The sequence below is a fragment of the Saccopteryx leptura genome, chromosome 10 (genome assembly GCF_036850995.1).
Source record: "Saccopteryx leptura isolate mSacLep1 chromosome 10, mSacLep1_pri_phased_curated, whole genome shotgun sequence".
NCBI classification, from domain to species: domain Eukaryota; kingdom Metazoa; phylum Chordata; class Mammalia; order Chiroptera; family Emballonuridae; genus Saccopteryx; species Saccopteryx leptura.
In genome coordinates this window covers 40,264,451-40,291,679 of record NC_089512.1, presented here as the reverse complement: position 1 = coordinate 40,291,679, position 27,229 = coordinate 40,264,451, and the positions used below count along the sequence as shown (strand labels likewise).

The 27,229-nt window shown below is 38.1% G+C and overlaps 1 protein-coding gene across 2 annotated transcripts in view; it reads left to right on the top strand.

The window, feature by feature from the left end:
* Window positions 1-27,229, top strand: part of STAG1 (STAG1 cohesin complex component) — a 475,156-nt gene that overhangs the window by 221,944 nt on the left and 225,983 nt on the right. For both annotated transcript variants that reach the window (XM_066352127.1, XM_066352126.1), the window contains one exon: window positions 7,941-8,017. In XM_066352127.1, coding sequence (XP_066208224.1) covers window positions 7,941-8,017 — 77 coding nt within the window. The remainder of the gene's footprint in view (window positions 1-7,940; window positions 8,018-27,229) is intronic.

Genomic DNA, 27,229 nt, shown 5'->3' with positions numbered 1-27,229 from the left:
ACCACTGAGCCAACCGGCCAGGGCCCATCCCAAGATATTTATTGTTAAGCTTTAAATGCTCATTTCAAAGGCAACCAAAGTGTCTGTCTCTTTATATTCCTCCACTCTTTCTTTTCAAATCTTAAGAAAGATTCTTCCATGTAGTAGTTGCAGCCCTAGGTAACTGTTAAGTCCTCCCTTTCTGGTATATAGGTGTTTCTTTAGTGAATCCTCAGTTTTAGTAGCTTCTGCATTTTTTCTTCTTTTCTAACTCATTGTTTTCTCTACTAATTTATCCATATTTATTTTTAGTCTTTGTCCGTTTTATTTTGGCTTACAATCTGATGTCTATTACATAAAGTAAAAAGGAAACTAACAAAAATTTGTCCTGTTGTATGGTTGGGCCTCTCACCAGATTAGATTTTATTAAGACTCTACAATCCACTTTTTAAAGGTAAATTCATTAAACCCTGCTGGATAGCTCAGTTGGTTAGAGCATCATCTCAAAGCACAGAAGTTGCCAGTTCTATTCCAGGCAGGGCACATACAAGAACAGGATGGATATTTGTCTCCTTTCCTCCTTCCCTCTCCCTTCCCCTCCCTCTCTCTCTAAAATCAATAAAATAAACATTTTAAAAAAGAACAATAAAAGCTGTTTAAATAAAGCTGTTTCACACATAGAACAGTTATTTAGAAAGCATCTATTATTTGGAAGGTTCTTTGCTAAGTGCTCTTAGTATATTTGAGCCACACCAGGTTCAGTAATTATGAGTGAACCAGAATGTTATATGATATGTCATAAAAGATATAAAATTAAAAAGGCCTTTTGTATTTGGATAAATTGTTTTGATGCTAAATAAAAATCTCTCTCTGACTTCAGCCTTCTCTTCTACCTGCTCCTCTATCCAGTTGGAAGAATACAGAGAAGGTTAGAATATAAGAGGTGAACTGGTCTTACTCTCCAAACAGTATTAACCTTACAACACATAGTAAACAATCTGGCTTCCAGTAGAGCTCACCTAAGGAACTATAGCTTGCCTGAAAAATGGGCAGGATAATTATAAAAAAAAATAGATACTCAAAGTCGGAGAACCTAATACTAACTGTGCATATTATATTGTATAGGTACAGTGCTAAATACTTTTTATTTGCTATCTCATTTAGTTCTCACATCATCCTTATTTATTTTTTCAACAAATGTTTTTTGAATGCCTCCTAATTAAATTATGCACTATTCTAGTCACAGCATTGAACAAAATAACATCCCTGCTCTGAAGTGGTTTTATCACCATTTAAAGATTAGAAATCTGAATTTCATATACCTATAGAACAATTGACTCTTCTAGTCCCCCATAGCCTAGTACAGGGGTCTCCAAACTACGGCCCCGTGGGCCGCATGCGGCCCCCTGAGGCCACTTATCCAGCCCCCACCGCACTTTCGGAAGGGGCACCTCTTTCATTGGTGGTCGGCGAGAGGAGCATAGTTCCCATTGAAATATTGGTCAGTTTGTTGATTTAAATTTACTTGTTCTTTATTTTAAATATTGTATTCTCATTTTTTTTTTTTACTTTAAAATAAGATATGTGCAGTGTGCATAGGGATTTGTTCATAGTTTTTTTTATAGTCTGGCCCTCCAACGGTCTGAGGGACAGTCAACTGGCCCCCTGTGTAAAAAGTTTGGGGACCCCTGGCCTAGTAGCTGGTGTTGTTGAAATTTAAACCCTACTAGGTCTGACTCCAAAGACTTTTAATTACTCTAGGATGACTTCAGTGAGGTTCTGCTATATGCTGTGATTGCTGTAAACACAATTACAGCCTTTTAATCTGCTCTATGTTAGTGCTATTAACATTAATTACACAAGTGTGTATTCTCCAGCTCTATTTTCATACTGCTTTTCAGTTTCTTCTCTTATGTCCTGTTAAGAATTACTAAAATTTTGCATTTTTCCCACACTCGGGCTGATCATTTTTTTTTTTAAGATTTTATTTATTCATTATAGAGAGGGGAGAGAGCAAGAGAGAAGGGGGGAGGAGCAGGAAGCATCAACTCCCATATGTGCCTTGACCAGGCAAACCCAGGGTTTGGAACCTGCAACCTCAGTGTTTCCAGGTTGATGCTTTATCCACTGCACTACCACAGGTCAGGCCAGGTTGATCATTTTTATACCTGCCCTCTAATGAGTGCATATGAATAGTGACTACCCAAATGCTATTTAGGCAAGTTTAACAGCAGTCTTTCAGTTTAGTTTTTAACATTTTATTTTTTATTTGAAGTGTATCCATTCATTATTTTGTTTGAATAATGTATTCATATAGTTCAATTGTCAGGAAATGCAAAGGGGATGCAATATAATGTCTCCATATGTGCTTAAACCTCAACCACATCTTTTTTTTCCCCAGAGGCAATCAATTTTGCCAGGTATTTGTATACCTTTCCAGAAATATTTTAATGCATCCACAGATCTTAACAGAGCTTGATTATTCTGACAGTTCCATGAATTCTATTGATTTTAAGAGTCAGTAAAGAGAAGTAGTGCCTGACCAGGCAGTGGTGCAGTGGATTGAGCATTGGGCTGGGACACAGAGGACCCAGGTTCGAAATCCTGAGGTTGCTGGCTTGAGTGTGGGCTCACCAGCTTGAGCGTGGGGTCACTGTCTTGAGCATGGGATCATAGACATTACCCCATGGTCGCTGGCTTGAAGCCCAAAGTCGCTGGCTTGTACAAGGGGTCACTTGCTCACTGCAGTCCCCTGGTCAAGGCACATTTGAGAAAACAATCAGTGAACAACTAGGGAGACTAAGGAGCTGCAACCAAGAATTGATGCTTCTCATCTCTCTCCCTTCCTGTCTGTCCCTATCTATGTCTCTCTCTCTCTCTCTCTCTCTCTCTCTCGCTCTCGCTCTCGCTCTCTGTCTCTGTCACCAAAAAAAAAAAAAAAAGAATAGTAGTTAGTCATGGACACTATACCCAGATTATGACTGCATGAAGACCATGAATCTGCTACTGGAAAACCCCTTTTGCAAGTTACTAAATATCTAGGTACTTCTATTTCTGGAATTATTCTTAGTTAAAAATTACAATTTTAAAGATTTCTTTTAAAATTGATTTTAGCCAGAGAGAAACAGGAACATCAAGCTGTTCCTGTACATGCCCTGACTGGGGATTGAACCAGCAACCTCTGCGCTTAGGACTGATGCTCTAACCAACAGAGCTATCTGGCCAGGGCTGAAGGTTTTTTGTTTGTTTGTTTTACCTTGATTAGAAGTACAGTCTTGTCTGGAGAGCCTGTTCAAACAATCTTTTATTTTATAATATAAAATATGTATGTTGGTAGGTTATTCTTATTCTTGCAGAATTCTCATAGATAACTTGTTAGTGTTGAGAGAGAGGAAGAAAGTCTTTACCCCATTTTTTATTTTCAGATATTTATGTTTCTGTGATTTTGAAAAAAATTTCAGGGTTTTGATGTATCTTTTTATTCCTAATATTAGGATAATCTTTTATATGCCTTTTTAAGAACCAATGTGATGATTTACTGAGATTAGCTTTTTAATTTATTTTGAGTACTAATCTTGAGTTACAGCAAGTTTATTTTCTTCATCAAAGAAGCTTAAGAGGAAGAGAGTAAAGCTTCTCAGGGGTCCCCAAACTTTTTTCACAGGGGGCCAGTTCACTGTCCCTCAGACCGTTGGAGGGCCAGACTATAAAAAAAACTATGAACAAATCCCTATGCACACTGCACATATCTTATTTTAAAGTAAAAAAACAAAACGGGAACAAATACAATATTTAAAATAAAGAACAAGTAAATTTAAATCAACAAACTGACCAGTATTTCAATGGGAACTATGCTCCTCTCGCTGACCACCAATGAAAGAGGTGCCCCTTCTGGAAGTGCGGCGGGGGCCGGATAAATGGCCTCAGGGGGCCGCATGCGGTCCACGGGCCGTAGTTTGGGGACCCCTGGCTTAAGGTGTCAGGCATTTTTCAATGAATTGGGAAGAATATAAAAATAAGTAGGTTTTGACTTCTACCTCTAGTGGGTGAGCTAGATGAAAGTCATTTCTAAGTTAAAAAATGTGAAAAGGGACAAAGAATGTGTTAGACAAAACTTTTGGTGGCCCTGGCCAGATAGCAGTTGGTTAGACCATCATCCTTTTGGTTACACCAAAGTTGGTGGGTTCGATCCCCAGTAAGGGCATATACAGGAACAGATAGATGTTTCTGTCACTGTAACCCTTTGTCTTTCTAAAATAATTAAGTAATTATTTTAAAACTTTGGACATTATCTAAACTATCAGGTAAATGACTAAAAGTAAGTGAAAGAACTCAAAATAAGTTGTCCTAGAATACAATATAAGGATATAGTGCTATAGAAACCAATATAATCATCAAATGCTTTAAAAAGAAAGAATAGGGTATTACTAAGGAAAGGCTGTGTGATGCAGCAGTTCGGTAACTGGAGAAAGGAAGCAGTCTCAGTAGAGTTGTGGAACCCAAATGGAGAAGAATGAGCAGTTGGCAAGTAACTAGGCTGATGTTTGGAATAGTTATTAAGGCAAGAGAAAGATTTTCTTCTTGCTTAAAAAAAAATCTTAATAACAAGCTTTTGTTCATTTCAAAATTATGACTTTTGATATTTTATTTGTGATTTTTATTTATAATGGTAATCACTTTTAAAGATTCTGAGCATGTGATTTTTTAAAAATATTTATTTTAATGCTAGTTCTGTATTGTTGCCTTTCACTTTATGACACTAAATTAATGCAGCAAAATAGTCCTCTCTTTATGAACTAATATAGCCAGTCTGCTGAAATTATAGTTAAGACTTCACTGTTGCTCTGGCCGGATGGCTCGGTTGATTAGAGCGTCATCCTGAGGCGTAGAGGTTCAGTTACTGATCAGGGCACATGCAGGAGCAGATCAATGTTCCCGTCTTTCTCCCTTTTTCTCTTGCTAAATCAATTTTTTAAAAAACCCTGATTCTTCTGTATATAAAAACTGCCATATCAATCATGGATATAGAGCATTATTTTCTGTGGAAATTTTTTTCTTTTTTTTTTAGGGAAAGCGAGAGAGGGACAGGTAGGGACAGACAGACAGACAGGAAGGGAGAGAGATGAGAAGCATCAATTCTTCGATGCGGCACCTTAGTCGTTCATTGATTGCTTTCTCATATGTCCCCTGTCTGGGGGGCTCCAGCTGAGCCAGTGACCCCTTGTTCAAGCCAGCAATCTTGGGTTTCAAGCCAGCAACCTTTGGGCTCAAGCCAGCAACCATGGGGTCATGTCTCTGTTACCACACTCAAGCCAGCGACCCCATTTTCAGGCTCATGAGCCCATGCTCAAGCTGGATGATTCTGAGCTCAAGCCAGTGACCTTGGGGTTTCGAACTTGGGTTCTCTGCGCCCTAGGTCGACGCTCTATTCACTGCACCACTGCTGGTCAGGCTAGAATAGAAATATTTTAATAGTGATACATGTAATTTACTATTAAAATAGTAATTAACATTGTTATTTTCTTGCTTTTTTTAAAATTACCAAGATATAATTTCTGTACATTAAAATTTACCCATTTAAAGTATATAGGTTAATGACTTGACAAATGTATACAACAGGGGTCCCCAAACTTTTTACACAGGGGGCCAGTTCACTGTCCCTCAGACCGTTGGAGGGCCGGACTATAAAAAAAACTATGAACAAATCCGTATGCACACTGCACATATCTTATTTTAAAGTAAAAAAACAAAACGGGAACAAATACAATATTTAAAATAAAAAACAAGTAAATTTAAATCAAGAAACTGACCAGTATTTTAATGGGAACTATGGGCCTGCTTTTGGCTAATGAGATGGTCAATGTGCTCCTTTCATTGACCACCAATGAAAGAGGTGCCCCTTCCTTAAGTGCAGCGGGGGCCGGATAAATGGCCTCAGGGGGCCGCATGTGGCCTGCGGGCCGTAGTTTGGGGACTCCTGGTATACAACATGTAATAATACTCCAGTTGAAATATATTTGCATCTCACAAAGAACAACTAATTCTTCCCGTGTTTAATAACTTAAAAATCTAATTTTACTTCTGCTTGTTTATTTAGTACTTATGAATATAAGTACTGTATAATATAACATTTTTTACTTACCAAGAGTACCTTGAAACAACTCCTGACATTACATGTTTTTATCTATGGGAGTCCATTTCAGATTAACAAAATAGTTCATTACTCAAACAAGGTTAAATACAGTTGATCCTTGAATACAGGTTTGAAATGTGCAGGTCTGTTTATGCATGGACTCCCCCCTGACCCCTCAATAAATGCATGGTCAGTTCTCTCTATCCCAGGGTTTCATTTCCACAAATTTAACTAACTGCAAATTGAAAACAGTATATTTGATTTGCTTTTGGGAATTGGAGGATGGTCCCAGAACCAATACTGCATGGATGCTGAGGGATGCTTGTAAGGTTTTTTTTGTTGTTTTTTTTGTTTTGTTTTTTTTCTGAAGTGAGAAGCGGGGAGGTAATCGGACACACTCCCGCATGTGCCCCACCAGGATCCACCTGACATGCCCACCAGGGGGCGATGCTCTGCCCATCTGGGGCGTTGCTCTGTTGCGCCTGAGGCGGAGGCCATAGAATCGTCCTCAGTGCTTAGGCCAACTTTGCTCCAGTGGAGCCTTGGCTGCAGGAGGGGAAGAGAGAGACAGAGAGGAAGGAGATGGGGAAGGGTGGAAAAGCAGATGGGCGCTTCTCTTGTGTGCCCTGATTGAGAATCAAACCCGGGACTTCCACACGCCCGGCTGACGCTCTACCGCTGAGCCAACTGGCCAAGGCTAAGTTACATTTTGAGGAGTCAGAAGTTATACATGGATTTTTGACTGTGTAGGGGCCAGTGTCTCAAACTGGCATTGTTCAAGGGTCAACTGGGTAAACAATTTTCTTTAATTTAAATGATTTTAAGAATGTCTCTACTTGAGATAATTTATAATTTGCAATTTAATTTTTTAAAATTGTCTGAAAATAAAGGCTGTACTGTAGGGCATAAGTAGTCTGCAATATTGTTGAATACTGTCTATAATACTGTTTTTGACATTTAAAAAATCACAGTGTAAAAGTCTTTCACTTTGTTTAGAAAATTGCATGTTGTGGAGGACCTCTTTAAATTTACCCGAACCTCTTAACCTAGACTCTCATCCCTACAGCTAGATATAGGGAATACCTGTTGGTGGTACTGAATTCAGTCAGCATCCTGAAAATGAATGAGAGAGCTATGCAGGGAGGGGCAAAAGTAGGTTTACAGTTATGAGTATGTGAAACACAGAACTTTTTTTTTTCTTTTCTACAGGGACAGAGAGAGAGTCAGAGGGGGATAGATAGGGACAGACAGACAGGAATGGAGAGAGATGAGAAGCATCAATCCTCAGTTTTTTGTTGCGACACAGGTGTTCATTGATTGCTGTCTCATATGTGCCTTGACCGTGGGACTTCAGCAGACTGAGTAACCCCTTGCTTGAGCCGGTAGTGACCTTGGTTCCAAGCTGGTGAGCTTTTTGCTCAAGCCAGATGAGCCCGCGCTCAAGCTGGCAACCTCGGGGTCTCGAACTGGGTCCTTCCACATCCCAGTCCGACACTATCCACTGCGCCACCGCCTGGTGAGGCACAGAACTTATTTTTGTATTATTATTCATTAGTTATAATTTTCTTATGAACAACTCTAAACTTACTTTCGTCCCACCCTGTATATCAGGCAATTAAAATGTCCATAAAATGTTTAGATTAAAAGAGGGTAGAATTTTAAAAATATTTAAAAAACTTGGAAGTTCTTAAGAAAGGTTTTTAACAGTTAGGACTTTGGTAGAGGAAAGAAAACCCAAGCATATAAAACTTTCCAAACAAGGGTCAGATTAAATTTAATGTTTAGCATGAATAGAAAAAGATTAACTGTAAAATCTGTTGTTCCACAGGTACTGTGAGAATAGAGATGTTTCGAAATATGCAGAATGCAGAAATCATCAGAAAGATGACTGAAGAATTTGATGAGGTATATAGCATTTTAATATTTTTATAAATGGCCTACTTAATACTTTTAAATGGTAAATATGGTGATTACTTTAAGTTTTGTTTTGATTTAGTGTTTAGTATAAGTGAAGATATCTTATTTTTTTATGTATGTGATAGTCCATATTAATTCCAAAATTAATGATCTCTGGGGTTTTGATTCCATTGTATGAAGGTAGCGCACTAAGTGATGATTATTAAGAATAAGAAAATTAGTGGAATGAGATAGAAGTTGATTCTTGACTTTCGTTCTTAAAGATCACCTAAATCGCCTGACCTGTGGTGGTACAGTGGATAAAGCATCGACCTGGAAATGCTGAGGTCACCAGTTCAAAACCCTGGGCTTGCCTGGTCAAAGCACATATGGGTGTTGATACTTCCTGCTCTCCTTCTCTCTCTTTCTCTCTCTCTCTCTCTCTCTCTCTCTCTTTCTCTCTCTCTCTCTCTCTCTCTCTCTCTCTCTCTGTCTCTCCTCTCTAAAAATGAATAAATAAAAATAATTTTTAAAAAAATCACCTAAATCCCCAAGTTTATAAAGGCATCTCCAAGAGTTTCATATTCTGTGGAATGATATTTCTATTGAATGCTTTAAAGACAAAAAGATTCGGAGGTCAGAAAAGTGTGAGCAGCTTGTATATTATATCTTAGACTTTGTCAAAGAACAAGATCTTTTAAAAGTTCTAAAAATTCTATTAGAGAAAAACCTGCTTACCTTTAATTCAGGATTCCCCAGATTAATTTATGTAGACCTTAATTCCCCACTCTTCCACCCCATGTGAGTGTGTGAGTGTGTGTGTGTGTGTGTTAAACTTAAGCATATACTAGGAATACTCTGAAAACATTGTGATTTAGAATGCATGTTTTCTTTGCTAGTCTTCATAAATTAATCATGTAGAGCTCATTTTTCTGCATTTTAAATTTTTCCCTGAAATTTTCTGTCAAGAAGTTTTAAACAGGTTATATATTGAAACACATAGTTTTGTTTCTGTAGTGTATTTATAGTGAACTCAATTTATGCCATACTTTAGACCACCATTAATTCCAGTTTTAACATTAGGCCTTTCATTTAAGTAAGAATTCTGTTTTCTCATAGTCTTTTTTCTTGACTTTCAACAGTAACAACAAAGATTGGTTTTCTTCTAGGTCAACTCTTTCAGTATGGTGGGCTCAGGCTTTTTATTTTTAGTAATAGTCATCCATATTTTTAATATAAAATGTACTACTAACATACCAAAACACGCATTGCACAGTATATTTCCTTCTCATCAGTTCTTCTTTATTCTAGCAGCACACACCAAAACATTTCATTGGAATATTTACAGAAGCATTCTGTCAGTGTCTTTCAGACTATTTAGTCACATTCCATGGGAGGTAGAAGAGACTCTATATTGTGATCCATGTATACATATATATATATTTGTAATTGATTGACTTCATTTCTGTAATGAAAAATAAAAATAAGCTCTAAAATTCCAAAGGACTTTTTTGCAGTTTAATCAGTGGCAAACCTATCCTCAACTAACATGAACCTACTTAAAATTTTTATTTAGCCCAGTCACTGTAAATATCTATATGTATTTCTAGTGAAATACTAATGTTCTTGATTTTAGGGGGCTGGCCCAGATTATTTTGGGTTATATGATGGAATATAAGACATATGAACTCTGTTAATTGCTGTAATAAGAAACTAGATTCTAAAACATTTCTATGGAATCACTTTTCCAAAAAAAATTTATTTTTTGTTGTTAGTTCATGAATTTTTATGTGGCAAACAGAAGATAAGAAAGCCAAAAAAAAACAAAAACAAAAACAGAAGAAGACAAGAAAGCCAGATTAAGGTACAAGAGATAGGTTTACTAACTAGCTACTGAACTAACTACCATGCCAGCCTTGAAACATGGGTGATTCAGGTTACAGAATTGAAATACAGGTGATTCAGGTTACAGATTTAAAATTGGTATGCATCTAGAACCTTCAGGACACTAACACATGATGAAATGATTATTAAGATTTTAAGGTGATAGTTCCCAAACTGTGTTGTATATTAATATTACCTAGGGATATTTATTTAATTATTTAAATTTTGTTTGGGTTTTTTTGGGTGTGTGTGTGTGTGTGTGAGAGAGAGAGAGAGAGAGAGAGAGAGAAGGTTGGGGGGAGAAGGAGAGAGACAGGAAGGGATTAAGATTAGAAGAAGCATCAATTTGTAGTTGAGCACTTTAGTTGTTTATTGATTGCTTCTCATATGTGCCTTGACCAGGGTCTCAGGCTGAGCCAGCGACCCTTTGTTCAAGCCAGTGACCTTTGAGTTTAAGCCAGCAACCATGGGATCTTGTCTTTGATTTCATGCTCAAGCCCACAACCTCAGGGTTTTGAAACTGGGACCTCAGTGTCCCAATTCAGCACTCTATCCACTCTGTTACCACCAGAGAGTCAACTGTTTAAATTTTTAAATTGCAACTTATATTCAATACTATTTTATAGTTTCAAGTATGCAGTATATTTATTAGACAATCATATTTTACAAAATGTTCCACTTTGTATTTCTAGTACCTGATTGGTACCATTCGTAATTATTACAATATTGTTAACTATTGTTTCTTGTGCTGTACTTTACATCCTCAAGACTTTTGTAACTACCAATCTGGAATTCTCAATCTCTTTACCTTTTTCATGCAGTCCTCCAAACCCTCTCTTCTCTAGTAACCATCAGCCTGTTACCTGTATCTCTGAATCTGTTTCGGTTTTGTTTGTTGATTTATATAGGATGGGGCAAAAGTAAGTTTAAAGTTGTATATAAAACACAGCGTTTATTCTTGTCTTATTATTTGTTTATTACTGTATTTTTTATACAAATAACTGTAAACCTACTTTTTCCCTGTCCTGTATTGTTCTTTAGATTCCACATATAAGTGAAATAATATGATATTTGTCTTTCTCTGCCTGACTTACTTCACGTAGCATAATGCTTTCTAGGATCATTAAATCTTTCACAAATGGTAAGATTTCATTCTTTCTATGGCCAAGAAATACTCCATTGTATATATGTACCACAGCTGTTTTATTCACTTACCTGTTGAAGGGTTGTTTCCATAGATTGGCTATTTTAAGTAGTGCTGCAGTGAACATAGGGGTGCATATATTCTTTCAAGTTAGTGTTTTGGGTTTCTTTGGATATATACTGAAAAGTGGGATCATTGAGTCATAAGACAGTTCCAGTTTTAATTATTACTGTTTTCCAAAGTGGCTGCACCAATCTGCATCCCCACCAACAGTGCCCTAGGGTTCCCTTTTCTCCACAACCTCTCTAATACTTCCTGTTTGTTGATTTATTGATGATTTAGTCATTCTAGTTGTGCATTTCACAGTGATGTCAAGTGTGGGAATTTATTACCTAGTCTAAAGGATTTGTGGTGAATAATTATTGGCATTTCGTCCAATCAGGAATTAATAATTCAGGCCTAACTGCTAAAGTTAAGCTTCATACCCAGTCTCCAGCCATGGGGTGCATGCTGGTTGGCAGTACTGTGCTGGGTAGCAGGCCTTCACTCCCTGGCCCTCAGTCCTAATGCGAGAAGCCAGCAGGTTGGGGTCATGAGGCTTTGGATCTACAAGGTCCTTAAGCCACTGGGGGTGCAGAGGGCCCAGGGACTGACTATTCCAAAGGGGCAAGGTGATACCTCATTGTGGTTTTAGTTTGCGTTTCTCTTATGATTAGTGACATTGGCATCTTTTTATAGTTTTATTGGCCTTTCGTATGTCCTCTTAGGAGAAGTGTCTAATATGGTTCTTTGCCCATTTTTTAATTGGATTGTTTATGTTGAGTTGTCTTATTTGTGATCTGACGGGAAATGCTTTTTGTTGCCATCATTAGTGTGTCAGCAGTAGGTTTGTTATATGTGGCCTTTATAATGTTGAGATATGTTCCCAATATTTTCATTTCTCTAAAAGTTTTTATCATAAATGGATGTTGGATATTGTCAAGAGCTTTTTCTGCATCTGTAGATATCATGATTTTTATCCTTCATTTTATTTATGTGGTGTATTGAATTAATTTTGTATTGCTGGATTTGGTTTGCTAATATTTTGTTGACGATTTTAGCATCTATGTTCATCAGAGATATTAGGCTATAATTTTTGGGTTTTTTTAGTGTCTTTATCTGGTTTTGGATAGGATAATGCCAGCCCAGTAAGATTTGCTTGGGTATTTTCCCTCCTCTTGATTTGTTTTTGGAATGGTTTGAGAAGGATAAGTGTTAGTTTTTCTTTGCATGTTTTGTAAATTCACCTGTGAGGCCATGTGGTCCAGGACCATATTTTGTTGGAAGTATTTTTGATTACTGCTTCAGTTTTATTAGTTGTAATGGATCTGTTCAGATTTCCTGTTTATTCTTTATTCGGTTTTGGGAAATTGTATATTTCTAGGAATTTATCCATTTCATCCAGATTGTCCAATGTTTTGGTATATAGTTGTTTGTAATTTTTTTTTTATAATTTCTTATATTTCTGTGGTGTCAGTTCTTACATTTCTTCTTTCATTTCTTTTTTTTTTTCTTGATGAGTCTGGTTAGGGTTATCTTGTTTATCTTTTCAGAGAAGCAGTTCTTGGTTTCATTCATCTTTTGTATTTTTTAAGACTATTTTATTTCTTTCTGATATTTATTATTTCTTTTTTTCTAACATTGGGCTTTGTTGTTCTGTATCTAGTTCTTTCAAGTGTAAGGTTAGATTGTTTAAGTTTTGTTTTTTACTTTTGTTTTATTTATTTTAGAGAGGAGAGAGAAAGGGAGAGAGAGAGACAGAGAGGGAGAGCGAGAGGAGAGAGAGACAGAGAGAAGGTGGGGAGGAGCTGGAAGCATCAACTCCCATATGTGCCTTGACCAGGCAAGCCCAGGGTTTCAAACCGGCGACCTCAGCATTTCCAGGTTGACGCTTTATCCACTGCGCCACCACAGGTCTTTACTTTTTTGAGGTAGGCCTGTAATGCTGTGAATTTCTTCAATTAGGGATATTTATAAACAACTAATGTCTGCCTCCCTCCCACATTCTTCAGACATTCTAATTTAATTTGTAAGGCATGCACCTGTGCATGGGGGCGGAGGGGGAGGATGGTTAAAAACTTGCCAGGTGAGCCTGACCTGTGGTGGCACAGTGAATAAAGTGTCAACCTGGAAATGCTGAGGTTGCCGGTTCAAAACCCTGGGCTTGCCTGGTCAAGGCACATATGGGAGTTGATGCTTCCAGCTCCTCTCTCCCTTCTCTCTCTCTGTCTCTCCCTCTCCTCTCTAAAATGAATAAATTAAAAAATAAAAATAAAAAAAAAACTTGCCAGGTGATTTTAATATACAACAAAGTTTGGGAACTGCTGTTGTAAGGGACTTAAAAAGATAAAGGCCAATAAAAACAATTCATAGACTAGAATAAGGGGAAAACAGAAATGAATATACTGTGAAAATGCAGAGTAACAGTACGTAATTGCTGTTGTAAGATTTTGAGATAACTAGAGGGAGAGGAAGAATTCAGCAAAATGAAGTTCATTGTATACCTAAGAAAATATAAATATTGTCAGTTATTCAGGGTATCCTGGAGGAATATTAAACTGTTATGTAGGGAAAACAGATGTGTTAGGCTTGCTCTTGTTTTCCAGCTGCAAGCACTTTGCATGATTATTAGTGCATGAGCACTTGGCTTTCTCTGTGTATAGCCTATATATGTATAAGGCTGCGGGTAGTTTCCCTCAGTGTAGGTTGCTTGCCTGCCACCATGAGAAGCAGTTTGCCTGTTTGCTCACCTGCTGTTGCGAGAATCCATTAAACAGGATTGCCCAGTGCCTTTTGGATCTGCAGTTCTTCTGTGATCTGCCCAAATCCAATGTGAACCTGCCTGGCCTCAACCACCAACATTGCACCTGGTGCTGTGAGCAGGATTCAGTTCAGACTGGTATAAAACCACCAACACTCTTGAAGAGTGGGATAGAAGAGTGACTGTTTTTGAGCTTGTGATTCCCTGTGACTACTCTGTTGAGGGCCACAGGCTGGGTTTTTTTTTTTTTTTAGCCCTGTGAGCACAAACTGAAAACTCTGTGCGAGAGTCTACCCAAGTTCAAGAGTTCCAGTGTGACCTGAAGGATGAGCACTGGTAGTGGCAGGAGCTAGAACAGTTGCTGGAGAAGGAGGCTACCTGAATCCGAGAGCTCTAGTACAAATTGGAGGCTGAGTGCCAGCAGCAGCAGGAGCTGGAAGAAGAGCTGCATTTGTGCCAGAGGAGTGTCTCTGAGTCAACAATAGTATCATTTCTTACTCTTCATTCTCTTAGTATGTTCGTGCTGAAACTGCCTTTGGCAGACTCAGAGCCTGACTGGTGGTCACCAAGAAGGTAAAAACCCAGCAGCAGGAAGTGCCTCAGGGACAGGCACAGCCTCCTCCACAAGTAGTTGAGTACTCTGTGATCTTGCCCTACACCCAGACAGAGTTGATGGAGTTAGAGGCTAAATTCAGGCAGAAACCCACCGAGTCTCTGGCAGCTTGGTTGCTGCAGTTGCAGGACATAGGGGGTGGATGGTGTTGTTCTCTCTGGAGCAGAGATGGAGAAATTAGCTGACATTACCACTCACTACTTGAGGCAGCATCTTGAGAACTGCCATGCCAACCCAGGAAATCATAACCTATTAGAATGGATGATGGCTGCCATTTGTACTGTCTGGCAGAATGCTGGAGACCTGTCAGGGGCAGTAAGTTGATGGCAATTGTATTCTGAGTTGTAGCAGGTCCTCTGGGAACTGAGTATGAGGAATGCTGCTTTCGACCTGCAGTCCCATGGGTCAGATTAAGGAGTATTTATGACAGGGATGAGGAACATTATTCTTCAGAGCACCCCATCCACCTTCTTTAGGTCACTAGTGGCCGTCTTGGATCCCTATGTAGAGCAGCCCATCAATGCTGTTACGTGGATGGTGGCAGATTTGGGGAAGGAGGAAGCAGTGTGGCACTATTAAGGATATGCAGGCTACTGCCTGTGCTGCTTCCCCCGTACTTCCAGCCTATCCGCCCACCCTGACTAACAAGAGAAACGGGCCTGTAAAGGTTACCCAAACACAGATGTGGGTAGATTTGATTAAGGCCAAGGCAGATAAAAAGAAATTAGATGGCAGGTCTAATGGAGTCCTGTGAGAGCTTTGCCAGAAGCTTAAACCATAACAGAGGTTCCAGCCACTGAAAAAGCAGGGGTGGTTGGCAGCCCTGGCAGCTGCCAAGAAAGTGGCTGGCATTTGCACAGCATGGTAGCAAGAGTAGACTTTGGAGGCAGCTGCCAATAAAAAAGATCAGTGCTCCTGTCACATAGATGCAAGATATATGTTGGAGGCAGCTGAGGGAGAAGAGGATTCCCAAGCCTTATTGTTCTAGTTTGAATAGGGATAAGGCTGAGGAACCCATCTAAAAGGGACAGGTAGGGACCAGAGTGCCCATATAGAATTGGCAGTCCATTGTTCCCCTCTTAATGTGCAGTATCTAAGAGAACTCTCAAGGCAGCACAGGCCTCAAATGTGTGGACCCCACCAGGCCCTGTAAGCTTGACATTTATGTGACTTCTGAGGTATTTGGATGGGGCATGTAGCAATGGACAAAGTGCTATGGAAAGGCTCTGAGGTTCATTATCAAAGAGTTGTATGGCTAGTTGCCTGTAACGAACCTTCACCTTTGGTGATTTGCATAGACAACTGGGCTATCACGAACTGATCATTGAGCAGTATGATAGACTCCTGAAGCAGAGACTGTGACAAGATGGGGGCACTGGCTCCCTTGCTGGATGCACATGCCTCTTGTGGACAGTCCAGATTTTGAATAAGAAACCCTGATTGTGGGGAAGGCAACCCCTGTGGAGTCCCCCCTGCACTGGGCAGCTGCTTTTATCCAGTTCCAGGTATGCACCTAGGACACTTTACTCAAGCTGGGCTCTGGGTGGCAGGGCAATGGGCTCCTGCCTGCCTCAGAAGCCCTCCTTAAAGACCAATGGTTTCAATGGGCACGGTCCTGGACTATACAGGACCACACCTATGATGAGTGGCCTTGTTGGTACTATGGTGTAGGAGGCTAGAGGTGGACCTCCAGTTAACTTCCTGGACATATTCGGCACGTGGCCGCCTAAAGTAAAAGTGTATTATTCCTTGAGTGCTCAGGGAGACTTTATTGTGAAGGGCACCTTGGTACTTATTATTATTTTTGGTGGAGCTTGTGTCTTAGTAGTCTGTTGCTGTTTCTGTGGTAATGTACTTCACTTCTTGCACAGGGACCATTACAGAAGATACCTGTCAATGTAGATTGTGAAGCAAGCAAACCTAAAGGGGTGGAGTGTAGGGAAAACAGCCGTGGTTAGGCTGCCTCACTTATTTTCCAGCTGCAAGCACTTTGCATGATCAGTGCATGAACACGTGCCTTCTGTGTGTATAGCCTATATAAAGTTATGGGTACTTTCCCTTGGTGCGGTTCACTTGCCACCATGAGGAGCAGTTTGCCTGTTTGCTCATCTGCCATTCTGAGTATCCAATAAATGGGAATGCCCCAACGCCTTTTGGCTGTGCAGTTCTTCTCTGGTCTGCCTGAATCCAGTGTGAACCTCCCTGGCCTCAACCACTGGCATTACACCTGGCATAGTGGGCAGGTTTCAGTTTAGACTGGAATGGAACCGCATTACATGTTACCAAAACTAAAAATGAGTTAAATGTAGTAAAAATTTTAAAAGGCACTTATTTCTAATTTTTTTCTCCCAACATTCAAGATTACTGAACCAATCAAATAAGACTAACAATCACCATTCTAATTTTTTCCTGTTTGATAGTAAGAATTAAGTTTTGGTTTTGATTAGAATATATTTGTTGGCCCTGGCCGGTTGGCTCAGCGGTAGAGCGTCGGCCTGGCGTGCGGGGGACCCGGGTTTGATTCCCAGCCAGGGCACATAGGGGAGGCGCCCATTTGCTTCTCCACCCCCTCCCTCCTTCCTCTCTATCTCTCTCTTCCCCTCCCGCAGCCAAGGCTCCATTGGAGCAAAGATGGCCCGGGCGCTGGGGATGGCTCCTTGGCCTCTGCCCCCCGGAGGGGCAGAGCATCGCCCCCTGGTGGGCAGAGCGTGGCCCCTGGTGGGCGTGCCGGGTGGATCCCGGTCGGGCGCGTGCGGGAGTCTGTCTGACTGTTTCTCCCCGTTTCTAGCTTCAGAAAAAAAAAAAAAAAAGAATATATTTGTTAAAGGCGCAATTAATTATATATTAGATTTATCTTCCAAAGCTATTCATTTCATCTTCAATCACTTTAGCAAGTATTGCCTCTTTTTGATACTTTATATACACTCAAAGCTGCACACCACCAGAACTGCATTTAAATGCCTGTAATTGTTAAAATATACATTTTTTTTCTTCAAAATTATTTATAGTTTATTTAGTCTCCTGGGAGTAGAGGGAGGTTAGTTTTGGTAAATTATATTTTGTGGCAAAATTTTGAAAGAGCTGATGACAAGAATCATTGGATCCCAAGAGCCTAGAGCAATAAATGGTTCACAGGGATTCACCATTCAAATTTTGTTAACTGAGTAAATATAATGTATTATAGCAAAATAATGTTGAGATAGTTGGGAGTAGCTTAGATACAAGTCATTTAAATTTGGATAAGGTGGCCTGACCTGTGGTGGCGCAGTGGATAAAGCGTTGACCTGGAATGCTGAGGTCGCCGGTTCAAAACCCTGAGCTAGCCTGGTCAAGGCACATATGGAAGTTGATTCTTCCTGCTCCTCCCCCTCTCCTCTCTCTCTCTTTCTCTCTACTCTCTCTCTCTAAAAATTAATAAATAAAATCTAAAGAATAAATTTGGATAAGGTGTTCAAGAGTATGTTGTGTCCTGGAAAATCGTAATGTAGCCTCTATTTTTAATTACAATCTGATTATAAAGTTTGTTTATTAGGTAACTTTTTTAAAGCTCTATAAACTTGCACATAGCTAAAATTACTTTGTAATTGTAACATCAACCTAATTTAGAAATGTTAATTCCCTGAGCAGTGTATATATCCTCAGAGTTAATATATTTGGTTCCTGTTGAAAACCAATTTCTAGGAAGTACAGTAAAATGTTCCAGTATTTTTTTCCCAAATTTATTAGAATCACATATCCATATATTATTTCTTAGCTATGCCTCCCAAAGGTCAGTTTTTATAATTTTCATATACTATATTTTCCCATATATAAGATGCTCCCATGTATAAATCACACCTTAATTTGGGCCTGAAAATTGATAAAAAATATACATATTACATAAAGTTATTGAACTCAAGTTTTATTCATCATAAAATTCATACAACTCCTCATCACTATCAAAACTCCCTTGTCCTCATCGGTGTCTGGTGATGAATCACTGTCTTCAACAGTGAGCACAAAAAGCATGAAAAAGCGGGAAATGCAAGTAAAAAAAAACTACAACCACTGTATAAGACACACCCAGTTCTTAGACCCCCAAATTTTTCAGGAAATGGTGCGTCTTATACATGGGGAAACACAGTATCTCAACTGTAGCATGTATGTAGGGAAACCTTCACAATACAACACATTTGATGTATTCTTATTTGTGTTTGTATTACATTGCTCATAATTATAGAAATTTTATTCATTGTGCTTTTTTATAAACATTATAACTTAGCCTATAGTTTTCTCCTGTTCTTGTTTCTAGTATGTGTTTCTGTGACTTTGTTTCTTAAGTATAGAACTTTTCATTTATCCATTTCAGCATTTATTAATCAAATGATTAAAAATTTTACAAAATGTACAAATGGTTAAATAGTATACAAAGTGAGAAAATGTTAAGGAAATACTAAAGATATGACAGTGTAAAGCTCAAATTATCTCCATTCCTAAGTAAAAGTCTCTAGGTTTTTTTGATTATGCATCCAGTCAATAAAACATTTTTCAGTCTGTATTCTTTATAGTGAAAATCTATGATAGCCAACTTTATATATAAAATTGTTTCCTCCTCTCCCTTTTTCATACAGTCTTTCTCAAAAGGCTAGAGTTGTTGTGGGGAGAGTGCTTAAGAAGTAAATAACTGGTGATTGTTTCAGACTTTCTTAGTTCTGCACTAAGTGTGTTTCCTAAATATCTGATAAATAAAAATTAACAAAAGGGGTTTTTTTTCTTTCATTTTTGGTGTTCAGAAGACTGAGTGTGTAGTTTTTTTTTTATTCTATTACAGTGTACTTTGCAGCATATGTGTGTTTTTAGAATTAAGTGCACATACTATTAAATCAATTTCTTGCCATATGTCATTATATTATTATGGTTTTAACATTTATAGTGGTACAAGAGCTTGTGTAGAAAGTGTCAGTAGTACCACATTTATTATTATTCACTTATGATTACTGTTTATATTTTTTCCTGTTTTCTCCAGAAATCTTTGTGTTTCTATTTCATAATGAGTTAAAAATAAATAGTTTAAACCATAAATTCATTACATTGGTTATATGTAACTTACAAAGTAAACAGATCAGTGAGGAATGCCATAATGTCAACCCCTTTGACCATTGAACTCTTCTTACTCTTCTCTTGGGATATTTCACATACCATTTGTGATGCAAAAGAGTCTGAAATTTGGACCTAGTTAGGCAATGCCAAACTTATTCTGTATATTTAAAATTAGTAACAATTTGTTTACTTTTAGGTAAAAATAAAGAGTTCTAATATTTTTTTAAATACACCACTCTGTTAGTGTTGTCCATATTACTTTGGAGATGGCTCTAAGTTGAGGCAGATAGACAGTATTAAAGAAAGGAAGCAAAGTTTGAAATGATAAGTACCAAAAAATAAAGCCAAATCAAGCAGAAAAACTCATGAAGTCAAGAAATTGTAATCAGTTTGTAATGTGGAAAAGAATACACACAGGCAATGCAAACCTTGCAATGCAAATTACTGGAGACAAGAAGAAAGTGTTTCAAAATAATTATAGAAAATACTTATACTTCTATGTGCCAGGCACTGTTGTAAATACTTTACATATATTTAACCCTCACAACATTTTTTGGGAGTAGATCTTTTATGTTTTTGATATCTCTATTGTATAGGTGAGAACACTTAGGCAAAAGAGGAAAGAAATTTGCCTGAGCTCTCACAATCAGCAAATGTCAAAGCTAGGAACTGCACCCAGACTATCTAGCTTTCTCAGTCCTAAATTAATTTAGATGCTTAATAAAGAATAAAAAACATTTACAATATTTGAATAAAGGTAGCTGCATGCCAGGAGACACAGTTTCAGGTGGCAACCTAAATTGTGCTGGAGGGGAGAACAAAGGAAAGCAGGTTTTATAAAGGCAAAAATTACAGGATGTCATTTTTTCATGCAGATGAAGAATTGGCAGATAGGTTATTGCAGTATGCAAACAAGAGAGGCTAAAACTGTAAGGCAGGGGTCCCCAAACTTTTTACACAGGGGGCCAGTTCACTGTCCCTCAGACCATTGGAGGGCTGGACTATAAGAAAAACTATGAACAAATCCCTATGCACACTGCACATATCTTATTTTAAAGTAAAAACAAAAAAAAAAACGGGAACAAATACAATATTTAAAATAAAGAACAAGTAAATTTAAATCAACAAACTGACCAGTATTTCAATGGGAACTATGCTCCTCTCACTGACCACCAATGAAAGAGGTGACCCTTCTGGAAGTGCCGCGGGGTCGGATAAATGGCCTCAGGGGGCCGCATTGCGGGCCGCGGGCTGTAGTTTGGGGACCCCTGCTGTAAGGGGTAGGTAAAGTCCTTATGTTGTCCATGCAGCATTCATTGTTCTGTGATGTTTATGGTTCAGCCTTGAGCTGTATTTACCAACTGGTTTAGCAACTTAATAGCAGCTCTGAAAACAGGCACAAGGTGTGGATAGCCTGCATAGCTCTTATAAGTCCCTCTTCCTTAAGAGCTTCCTGGCTCCATTTTAGGGCACCTTGATATTAGTGACTGTGTTTTAACTATTTTAGTTCACATTCTCCCGTTCTGAGAGAACTTTCCATGGAAAGCATGTATGATCAACCATTCTGGCGTAGAATTATCAGGAATTCTTGGTCTCTCATCACCAGGAAAGCTCATGTATCACGACCCATGTAGTAGGGCGGAGGATGAAGTATTGTTAGAGTAGAAGTTATCAATAGTTTGACAATGAGCTACATTAGACAAATCAGAATAATAATGAGTAGGACAATTTGTACTGATAACCACTACCATAACTGCAAGTGTGTAATCTAAAATAGCTGGGGAAAGGGTACTCAAGTAACAATTGTGCTCTTTCCACTTTGACACCTTGCTTGGGCCATAAAGTAAATTTCTGGCTATTTTTATTACTCATTGTCTTATAACTGAGTTAGGGAATTAAACTAGTATTTTTTAGAAGGACCAGTTACAGTCTGTTGATTTATATTAAACTATTTTTGGATAGTGTTAAATCTTTCCCATACATTGTCTGAAACATTACATTCATTATGAGAAATGTTTTAATGAGATAATCCTAAGTCAAAATATGATCCAACAGTAACATTTTTATCCGTGAGCACTAGATTAAATCCCCATCTGGATTAGTCATAATTATATATTGAGATAATTACACCTTGCTAATTCAAGATTTTTATCTGTCAAATTATATTTTGTAATATAATTTAATAATTATTAAGATTTATTAAATTATCTAGCTAAAGCAAGGTATTTTATCTTTTTTTTTTTGACAAAGATATAGAGAGAGGAACAGATTGGAACAGAAAGATAGGAAGGGAGAGAGAAAAGCATCAGTTCTTCATTATAGTTTCTTAGTTGTTCATTGATTGCTTTGTCATATGTGCCTTGACCGGGGGGACTACAGCAGAGCGAGTGACCCCTTGCTCAAGCAAGCAACCTTGGGCTTCAAGCCAGCGACAATAGGGTCATGCCTTTGATTCCAAGCTCAAGCCAGCGACCCTGTGCACAAGCCGGATGAGCCTGCCTTCAAGCTGGTGACCTCTGGGTTTTGAACCTGGGTCCTCCATGTCCCAGTCCAACGCTGTATCCACTGTGCCACGGCCTGGTCAGGCTAAAGCAAGGTATTTTAAAGTCTGTATCTTTTAATTTATTATAGGTATAATTATTTATTTTAACAAGACTTAAATAAATGAACCATTTGGGTTTTCAAACTTATTTATATGGGTTTGGTTTATATTTGTGTTTGTTCAATAAATATTTATTGAATACTATACATAATATATGTCCAACTTTTAGTTAGGATCTGTATATTTAGAGATTAACAAGATTTTAGCTCCATACAATGAGTTCATGTTAAAAATGAGAGAAAGCCTGACCAGGCAATGGTGCAATGGATAGAGTGTAAGACTGGATGCAGAGGACCCAGGTTTGAAACCCTGAGGTCGCCGGCTTGAGTATGAATGAGCTCATCTGGCTTGAGCACGGGGTTTACCAGCTTGAGTGCAGGGTCACTGCCTTGAGTGTGGGATTATAGACATGACCCCATGGTCGCTGGCTTGAGCATGGGGTCACTCGCTCTATTGTTGTCCCCCCCCCCCCCCCCCGCCTCCAGTCAAGGCACATATGAGAAATGAGAAAACAATCAATGACAACTAAGATGCTGCAACGAAGAATTGATGCTTCTCATCTCTCTCCCTTCTGGTCTGTCTGTCCCTTTCTCTGACTCTGTCTCTATAAAAAAAAAATGGGGAGAGAATTTTATATGCTAATACCAGACCCAGTGAAACAAAGGATAAGTTACTGAGATTTGAGAGTCTCAAAAATTATTTAGCCCTGGCCATATAGCTCAGTTGGTTAGAACATCATCCCAAAGTACAGAGGTTGCAGTTCAATCCCATCAGCGCACAGACAGGAACAGCATGATGTTTCTATTCCTGTTCACATCTCTCTCTCCTTTTCTCTGTCACTAAAATAAGTACGGAATTAAAAAACAGCTTAATTTAGTGGTGGTGCAGTGGATAAGGTGTTGACCTGTTCAAGCCCCATGTTTGCTGGCTTGAGTGCACGGTCGCCAGCTTGAGAGTGGATCATAGACATCGCTAACTTGAAGCCCAAGGTCACTGACTTGAGTCTAGGGTCACTGGCTTCAGTAAGGGGTCACTGGCTTGGCTGGAACCCCCCAGTCAACACATGTATAAAAAGCAATCAATGAACAGCTAAAGTGCTACAACTATGAGTTGATGCTTCTCATCTCCCTTCCTGTCTCTCTTTCTCTCTCTCGCTTACTAAAGAAAAGAAAAAAAATTTAGCCTAAAATGAAGTGTTTAAAGATGAATAGAAATTCACCAGAAAAACCCAGGAAGGAGCTTATAGGGAAGACGGAGTTTAGGATGTATAGGAGGAAACAGTGAGGTACAAAGCTGGAGAGACTAGATTAAGGAAATTGGATTTAATATTAATAAATAAGCTATCCCCAAAACATTGTGTTCCTAAGCATTGTTGACAGTGTCTTAAGTAAATGCTAGAAATGCATAGATGAGTAAGATAGGGTCTTTGAAAATTCTAATAAAATTTTTATAGTATTGACTTGTAATAATGATTTCCAAACTTATTTTTACATTATTTCTTAATTGGTGTGTATTTCTTAATTGGTGTGTATGTGTGTCTCTTGTGAGTTTCTTGATACTTTAAAAGTCTAAGATTTTGCCAGAATTAGAAGAGTCAGTTTAGTCTTAGTTAGTTAGCAGACATCTAATAGTAAAGAGCAATTTTTCTTTAATTGCTTATGGCAATCAGCCAAAATAATCCATCTAAATAAACTTTATGATTATTTTTGTTTTTAAATGTAAGATAAAATTTAAAAACAAAAGTTGACTCTATATTGAATAATAAATCTTATTTGAGTTTCTCAGAGTTTTATTTTGTAAAGATGTTTTTCACTGAATCTCTCCAAGTGAAAATAGTATATCTTTTCCTTTGTTCCCCAACACACAGTTTTATGCATTCTGCCTTTGTGGGAAATTTAAAAATGAAGCACTTCTAGTCAGTGTGGATAAGTAAATGCACAAATATGATTTTATATCTTTATCACTGACTATAATATTGTGATAATTTAGATAATAGTACTCCAGAATTTGGAATATCTTCTAGTGATTTTAGAAAAGTGATATCTTCAGAATGTTACTATAGTTTCAAGCACTTTTTTAATGTACCCATTTTTTAAAATTACATCATTTGATACACATAAATGAATATATGTAACATGTGTAAGCTATGTAAGTCTGCCACCCCCAATATAATTACTGAAATATTACTAATATTACTGAAATACCTTGTATTTATTTGCTCCCCCATTCCAGTACTTCTCAGAGGTAATCAGTGTCTTGGATTTTGTAAACACTTTTTTCTTATAAAACGTTGATTATTTACCACTTCTTATGAAATGTTTTTGAAGACCCATAGATGAGAGTAGAGACCAGACATTTGTTGCACTTCTTTTAATTAATTGACACCAATTATGGACAGGACATATTTGAAAGGAGTGATATTGACAGTTCCATTGGTGCTTTGACTTTCCATATTTTTCTCTTTTCTATCTGTGGCTAAGGAAACATGAGTTTTCAAAATTTATGACAGATTAAATGACAGAATCATTTATGTAGTGATTTGTTCATTTGATTAAGAAATATTTGGGCCCTGGCCAATTTGTTCAATGATAGAGCATCCACCCAGCGTGTGGATGGGTTCCAGGTTTGGTTCCCAGTCAGGGCACACAGAAAAAGCAACCATGTGCTTCTCCATCTCTTTCTTCCCTTTCCCCTCCCACAGCCATGGTTCGATTGGTTTGAGTGAATTGGCCTCCAGCACTGAGGATGGCTTCATGGCCTCTGCTTCAGCACTAAAACAGGACCCCATTGCTGAGCTAATGGAGCAATGGCCCGAGATGGGCAGATCACCACTCCCTAAAGGGCTTGCGAAGTGGATCCCTTTTGGGAAGCATGTGGGAGTCTCTCTCTGCCTCCCCTCCTTTCACTTAAAAAAAAAAGAAAAAAAATATTTGAATGCCTGTTAAACACTACTGGCATTCAGGATATAGCCCTCATGGAATATACCTTTTATTTGGGGGAGAAAAACCAATGAATAAAATACATAGAAAAATATTACATGTGACAATAAATGCTATGCAGAAAATAAAAGCAGAAAAGAGAGAAGAGATTAGGAGGAGAAGGTTTATTTTAAATAGGATGGGCAGGAAAACATGCAATCTTAAGTAAAGGCTTGAAGGAGGTGATGAAGCAAGCATGCATATGCATATACATATATGGGAAGAAAAAACAAGGTCAAAGGTCCCAGAGATAGATAGGGTGTTTGGGGAGAAAACAAAGAAGCAAGTTTGACTAAAGCACACTGATTTATATATGGCATTTGATTTGTTGTGCTAGGACTTTTTCAAAATATAAGGCAGTTTCTTTGCCTTTTTTTTCTTTGCATGACAGTAAATTTTAGGTGGCAACAACCTACTTGTTTGCAAAGTATTACACATTTTTATTTCTCTCATGTTTTCCCTCATTATATCGTTTAAGTTGTTTTTATACTTTCTGTATTTTGTAATTGAAGGTTAGGACTGATGACCTTATTAGATTATAGCTACACATTTTTTGGAAGAAAATTTTATATGTAATTTTGTATACTTTATATTATGTCATAGTAGAAAGCACATAGTGGGTTGTCCACTTATTAGTGATGCAACAATTAATCACTTGTTTATGGTGATGACCATTGACTCTTTTTGTAAAAGTACTTTTCCGTTTGCAATTAAATAAATTGGCACTTTATAACATACTGTCTGTGCCAACTGGCTACTTAATGGTTTTAATTTCCATTGATGATTTGTTTCTGAAATGTTGGATTTAAATGTAGAAGCCAGTTATTCCTGAAGTTTGGAAAAATGGTACTCTATGTATCAATTATTTTTGAATTAATGGGTGTAGGCCTCTATTTATGGGTCATACTGGTTAGGCAGTATCCCTAAATAAAAGAATTGTGCCCCCTATAGGGAGTCTCAAGGCAAAGAGTTCTTTCTTGTTTCCTGTTGGGAATAAACCCACCCAGTAAACCAAACCAAAAACAGACATCATTTTTTAAAAATTTTTTAATAATTTTATTTTTTTAATGGGGCGACATCAATAAATCAGGATACATATATTCAAAGATAACATGTCCAGGTTATCTTGTCGTTCAATTATGTTGCATACTCATCACCCAAAGTCAGATTGTCCTCTGTCACCTTCTATCTAGTTTTCTTTGTGCCTCTCCCTCTCCCCCCTCCCCCTGTAACCACCACACTCTTATCAATGTCTCTTAGTCTCACTTTTATGTCCCACCTACGTATGGAATAATGCAGTTCCTGGTTTTTTCTGATTTACTTATTGCACTTCGTATAATGTTATCAAGATCCCACCATTTTGCTGTAAATGATCCGATATCATCATTTCTTATGGCTGAGTAGTATTCCATAGTGTATATGTGCCACATCTTCTTTATCCAGTCATCTATTGACGGGCTTTTTGGTTGTTTCCATGTCCTGGCCACTGTGAACAATGCTGCAATGAACATGGGGCTGCATGTGTCTTGACATATCAATGTTTCTGAGTTTTTGGGGTATATACCCAGTAGAGGGATTGCTGGGTCATAAGGTAGTTGTATTTTCAGTTTTTTGAGGAACCACCATACTTTCTTCCATAATGGTTGTACTACTTTACATTCCCACCAACAGTGGATGAGGGTTCCTTTTTCTCCACAGCCTCTCCCACATTTGCAATTACCTGTCTTGTTAATAATAGCTAATCTAACAGGTGTGAGGTGGTATCTCATTGCAGTTTTGATTTGCATTTCTAATAACTAAAGAAAATGAGCATCTTTTCATATATCTGTTGGCCATTTGTATTTCTTCCTGGGAGAAGTGTCTGTTCATGTCCTCTTCCCATTTTTTTATTGGATTGTTTGTTTGTTTGTTGTTGAGTTTTATGAGTTCTTTGTGTATTTTGGATATTAGGCCCTTATCTGAGCTGTTGTTTGAAAATATCATTTCCCATTTAGTTGGCTGTCTGTTTATTTTATTATCAGTTTCTCTTGCTGAGCAAAAACTTCTTAGTCTGATGTAGTCCCATTCATTAATTTTTGCCTTCACTTCTCTTGCCTTTGGAGTCAAATTCATAAGATGCTC